The 6,595-nt window shown below is 40.3% G+C and overlaps 1 protein-coding gene across 1 annotated transcript; it reads left to right on the top strand.

Annotated features, from left to right (window-relative positions):
• The first annotated feature begins 1,573 nt into the window (after positions 1-1,573).
• LOC126599024 (uncharacterized) lies at positions 1,574-2,632 on the top strand. The gene is made up of 2 exons (XM_050265411.1): positions 1,574-2,054; positions 2,166-2,632. Exons 1-2 carry the CDS (start codon positions 1,574-1,576, stop codon positions 2,630-2,632), a joined length of 948 nt encoding a protein of 315 aa, XP_050121368.1.
• Positions 2,633-6,595: the final 3,963 nt, after the last annotated feature.

The raw sequence follows: 6,595 nt of genomic DNA, 5'->3' as shown, positions 1-6,595 counted from the left end.
CTGTATATATATAGTCGCCCCCGCACCATATACTCACAATTGGATCCAATTTAGGTGCATGTCGTACAGATCATTAGAGGTGGTTCCGACTCGTAGGTGACTAGCGATTTATCGCATAGCTATTAGGAGAGGATAGTGTGAGCATAACTATATTTCACCCAATTTAGTCGCACAGACCTTTTCAGGGGTTTCGACTCGTGTGCAGTGTAGTACCGTACAGGTCACTTGCGATGACTCCGGCTAGATAAGATTGATGAGATTGATTATGAGTTATAGATTCAGCCGTACAGGCCACTATAGGTGGATCTGGTTGACATATTGTTTGGCATGAGTTACTTATATGATTTGATGAGATATATATATATATATATATATGTTGTAAATAGTATAATATGTATGCCCACATGCATACAGTGAACATGTCATATGTTTAACAGTGTTTTTGTTTGTTTCCATGGTGATGCTCTATAAATAGAGCTTTACGAATGTTCAACAAAGCAGAGAGAAAAGGAAGAGAAAAATATCTAATAGTAATAATATACATTACTTCCTCTGCAACAGCTTGTGTTGGTATAATACTTTGCAACTGCTTCGTTCCTGTCCCGAATAAAGGTTATCTCTCTATAACTTTTACATTTTTATAACACGTTATCAGCACGAGTCTCTAAGTATAACCATGTCTCATTTACATTCACTAAACAATAAAGGAAATTATTATCTCATTTCTCTCCGCCGAACGAAAAAAAAAAAAATGTTTCCTCTAAGGTTTTTCCTGTTCATCTTCTTCATCTGCCTCAACTGCGCGGTATATCCTCGCGACGAACTATTTGCTCCATGCCTGCTCGTAGTTCTCCAACTAGCGGTTACATACATCTTTGATTACTTGTTTGGTTTGGATATTGATTACTAACATAGTATTTATATTGATTTTACTGCAATCCAAGATGGTGCGGTACAATCGCCCATCTTGAACTGCAAATTTCATCTCACTGCGATCCAAGATGGTGCGGTATCATCGCCTATCTTGGACTGCAGATTTAATTTTACTGCAAATTTCAGGTGGAGCGGTATAATCGCCCTCCTTGCTCTTCAAATTTAAATTTACCTGTTATTTAATTTCATTGCAATTTTAGGTGGTGCGGTATAATCGCCCTCCTTGTTCTCCAAATTTAAATTTACCTGTTATTTAATTTCATTGCAATTTTAGGTGGTGCGGTATAATCGCCCTCCTTGTTCTCCAAATTTAAATTTACCTGTTGTTTAATTTCATTGCAATTTTAGGTGGTGCAGTATAATCGCCCACCCTGCTCTGCGTATTTCAATTTTCTTGCTACTTGAGTGGTGCGGACTAATCGCCCATTCCATGTTACATTCTTTCAATGAGAATGGTGCGGTACAATCGCCCTTCTCATTCACCCTGAAAATCTCGAGCCAGAAGTTTCGAGTGCTTATCATTTTAGCCTGAAGATCAAAATGAAAAATTTGTAAGAACCAGAAGTTCTAACATCACATTCCTCTAGGAATACATATTACTGCAAGTTCTTACACATCTCATTTTCTTTCAGAAAAGAAAATGACGAACTTGGCTAAGCTTGAATATGCTGCCCTGGACATTACTGGGAAGAATTACCTTACTTGGGTACTTGATACCAAGATCCATCTGGAAGCAGGGAATCTTGGAGATACCATCAGGGAAGAAAGCAGCTCATCTTCTCAAAATCGGGCGAAGGCTATGATCTTTATTCGCCGCCATCTTGATAAGGCACTAAAGAGTAAGTACTTAACGGTTGAAGATCCGTTAGCTCTCTGGGAGGCCTTGCGAAGCAGATATAATCACCAGACAACGGTGATTCTTCCAAAAGCTCGCTATGAGTGGTCTCACCTGAGAATTCAGGATTTCAAATCAGTGGCGGAGTACAATTCTGCGTTGTTCAGGATTACCTCTCAGATGAAGCTCTGTGGGGATACCATTACTGATGAAATATTGCTGGAAAAGACTTACAGCACATTTCATGCCAATAACGTGCTCCTGCAGCAGCAGTATAGAGTGCGAGGCTACACTGAATACAACCAGCTGATATCTGTGCTCCTGGTAGCTGAACAGAACAATGAGCTCCTGATGAAAAACCATAATTCCCGACCTACTGGATCTGCACCATTCCTAGAAGTAAATGCTACTTCCCTCGAAGTGAACGCCACATCCTCTGGTGGTAATTATCATAAACAAGGACGTGGCCACAAACGAGGTCGATGGAATAGGAAAAGCAAGAACCATGGTGGTCAGTTTCACAACCAGGTTCAGAGGCATAATTCTGGCCCGAGCTTTAAGAATGTGAATCGTCACAAAGGCAAAGCTAACATGACCAATGCTCCCAGGAACTCTGAAGGAGCCTGCCATAGGTGTGGTGGCAATGGGCATTGGGTGCGAACTTGTCGTACCCCAAAACATCTGGTGGAGTTGTATAAAGCCTCCCTCAAGAAGAAGGGTGTCGAGACCAATTTTCTCGACCAGGCTAAACCAATGGATATACCTGATCCAGTGTTTGATTTATCAAGGCAATTTGACGCAACTCACCTAGATGTTTCAGACTTCATTATGGAAAGGGGGAATGAAGTATATCGGTCCGACTAAATCGTTTATGTTTGATGTACTTTTATTATGCTGAACTTGTTGTCTAAAACTAGTTTTTCAAATTCAATAAAAATGGCATGTAAATTTCCTGTTATAAATTGTTTGTTAACTGTGATTCCATTTACTCAGAAAGCATGGATAAAAACTGTGGTTATTCTCAGAACATGAGAAATGGCGGAGATATTTGTCTTGCAGACAGTGCAACCACACATACAATACTTCGTGATCGAAAGTATTTCTCAAGCTTAATGCTTACAAAAATAGAGGTAACAACAATATCAGGACCTTCAGATGTGATTGAAGGCTCAGGGAAAGCCCAGATTATGTTACCAAATGGAACAATATTGTCCATACAAAATGCATTGTATGCTACTCGATCTACTCGAAATTTGTTGAGTTTCAAAGACATACGTCTAAATGGATACCACATTGAAACAAAAAGTGCAAAAAATGTGGAGTATCTATGCATTACCTCCAATGATACCCAGAAGCGTATATTGGTGAAGTTGCGTGGTTTTTCGAGTGGATTATATTATACATACATAAGGACAGTTGAATCATATACTATCATGAACCAGAAGTTCATTGATTTAAAGGTTTACATGCTTTGGCATGACCGTCTGGGTCATCCAGGATCCACCATGATGCGTAGGATCATTACCAACTCTAATGGACATCCATTATTAAGCAGAGACATTGCTATCTCAAATGATAACCCTTGCAAGGCTTGTTCTCAAGGGAAGTTGGTAATTAAACCATCACAACTAAAGGTTGATGTTGAATCCCCATCATTTCTACAAAGAATTCAAGGGGATATCTGTGGACTTATTCAACCATCTTGTGGACCATTTCGATATTTTATGGTTTTGGTTTATGCATCCACCAGATGGTCACATGTTTGTCTCTTGTCTACTCGGAATGTAGCTTTTGCGAGACTTCTTGCTCAGATAACTAAGTTACGAGCACAATTCCCAGATTATCCCATTAAATCAATCCGACTTGATAACGCTGGTGAATTTACGTCTCAAACCTTTGATGATTACTGCATGACATTGGGCATTGATGTTGAACACCCTGTTCCTCATGTCCATACTCAAAATGGTTTAGCAGAAGCATTGATCAAGCGGCTTCAGTTAATAGCCCGCACTCTGCTTATGAAAACCAAATTGCCAGTTTCTGCATGGGGACATGCCATTCTACATGCTGCATCATTGGTTCGATTGAGACCTATAGCCAACCACCAATACTCCTCAATACAACTCGTGTTTGGACATCAGCCAAACATTTCACATTTACGAGTTTTTGGTTGTGCTGTTTATGTGCCTATTGCACCCCCGCAACGCACTAAAATGGGACCTCAGCGTAAACTGGGAATTTATGTGGGTTTTGATTCACCATCTATTATTAGATATTTGGAACCCTTGACAGGTGATATGTTTACAGCTCGTTTTGCTGATTGTCATTTTGATGAGACAGTCTTCCCATCGTTAGGGGGAGAAAAGACCGTTCCAGAAGAACGGAAAGAGCTGACATGGGTTGTTCCCACCTTGTCTCATTTTGATCCTCGAACCCTTCAATGTGAAAATGAAGTGAAAAGGATCGTTCAAAGCATTGCCAATCAAATGCCAGATGCATTTAATGACGCTATGAAAGTGACAAAATCGCATATACCAACTGCAAATGCACCTGCCAGAATTGATGTCCCTGTTGGACAAAATAAAGTGGCAGCGAATGATTCATCTGGTGCACGCCTGAAGCGTGGTAGACCACCAGGTTCAAAAGATTCAGCCCCTCGGAGGAGAAAGACGAGGGCACAACTGAATCCAAATGAAATCATTCAGGAAGAGAGAGTAAATGACGAATCCACAATTCATGACTCTGGACTTCCAGAAGAAGAAAATGGCCCTGAAGAGACAGAAGTACATGAAAGCAAAGAAATCTCCATAAATTATGCATGTACTAATGAATTGTGGGATCGGAATGAAATAATCATTGACGATATGTTTGCATTCGCAGTAGCCACTGAAATCATATTAAGTGATGATATTGAGCCCCGCTCTGTTGATGAATGCAAATAGAGACAAGATTGGCCTAAGTGGAAAGATGCAATCCAGGCAGAATTAAATTCCTTGGAAAGGCGAAGTGTTTTTGGACCAGTAGTCCAAACCCCAACTGATGTAAACCCCGTAGGTTACAAATGGGTATTTACAAGGAAACGCAATGAGAAAAACGAGATTGCTAGATACAAAGCACGACTCGTTGCACAAGGCTTTTCACAAAGACCTGGAATTGATTATGAGGAGACATACTCTCCTGTAATGGACACAATTACGTTCCGTTACTTAATAAGTTTGGTGATTTCAGAAAAACTTGACATGCGACTTATGGATGTCATCACCGCGTATCTATATGGAGAATTAGATACTGACATATATATGAAAGTCCCAGAAGGACTTAAGTTGCCTGAAGCAACAAACAAACCACGGGGTATGTTCTCAATCAAATTAAGGCGATCACTATATGGGCTGAAACAATCTGGGCGAATGTGGTATAATCGTCTCAGTGAGTATTTGATTAAAGAAGGATATATCAACAATGTCATCTGCCCTTGTGTGTTCATTAAGAAATCCAACTCTGGATTTGCTATAGTGGCAGTATATGTTGATGATATGAACTTAGTTGGGACTCCTGAAGAGCTCCATAAAACGCTGAATATCTGAAAAGCGAATTTGAAATGAAAGACCTTGGGAAAACCAAATATTGTCTAGGCCTGCAGATCGAGCATTGTGTTAGTGGAATTTTGGTCCATCAATCAGCTTACATTGAAAAAATACTGAAGCGATTTGGCATGGACAAGGCTTATCCACTTAGCACCCCAATGGTCGTTCGTTCTTTAGACATTAAGAAAGATCCATTCCGTCCAAAGGAAGATGATGAACTGGTCCTTGGTCCAGAAGTACCATATTTGAGCGTAATAGGTGCTTTATTGTATTTAGCACAATGTACTAGACCAGATATAGCTTTTTCAGTTAACTTGTTAGCCAGGTATAACTCTGCTCCAACAATTCGTCATTGGAAGGGAGTCAAAGATGTTCTACGATACCTTCGTGGGACAACAGATATGGGTCTCTTCTACTCAGACAAGCCCACAAATGAACAGATCCTTGTTGGATACGCAGATGCTGGTTTTTTCTCCGATCCGCATAAAGCCCGTTCACAAAATGGATATGTGTTCACTAATGGAGATACTGCAATTTCATGGCGATCAACGAAGCAAACGCTAGTTGCAACATCTTCCAATCATTCGGAAATAATTGCTCTACATGAAGCAAGTCGTGAATGTTCTTGGTTAAGATCAATGATCCATCACATCCGGAATTCATGTGGTCTACCTTCAAAGACAGACACTCCAACTGTCATCCATGAAGATAATGCAGCCTGTGTCGCCCAGATGAAGGAAGGATTTATCAAAGGTGATAAGACTAAACACATATCTCCAAGATTTTTCAGCGCACATGGGCTTCAGAAGGCTAAAGTTATTGAAGTCAGACAAATCCGTTCCAATGAAAATTTAGCAGACTTGTTCACCAAATCTCTACCAAAGTGCATATTTCAGAAGCTGGTGCAGGGAATCGGATTACGTCGGCTTACAAATTTGAAGAATGCAGAATCAGGGGGAGATCCAATTCAGGGGGAGCATCCATGATACATGCATGTTGTACTCTTTTTCCTTCGCTTAGGATTTTTCCCACTGGGTTTTTCCTATCAAGGTTTTAACGAGGCAACATAAGCATGCTCAACACCATCCGGATAAAGTTGTACTCTTTTTCCTTCGCTATGTTTTTTTTCCCACAGGGTTTTTCCAAGCAAGGTTTTAATGAGGCAACTGATGTTGATATGTGGGCATCCAAGGGGGAGTGTTGTAAATAGTATAATATGTATGCCCACATGCATACAGTGAAC

This window comes from Malus sylvestris, chromosome 14 (assembly GCF_916048215.2).
Source record: "Malus sylvestris chromosome 14, drMalSylv7.2, whole genome shotgun sequence".
Classification (NCBI taxonomy): Eukaryota; Viridiplantae; Streptophyta; class Magnoliopsida; order Rosales; family Rosaceae; genus Malus; species Malus sylvestris.
Note: the sequence above shows the minus strand (reverse complement) of the source record. Positions and strands in the feature narration are given on the sequence as shown.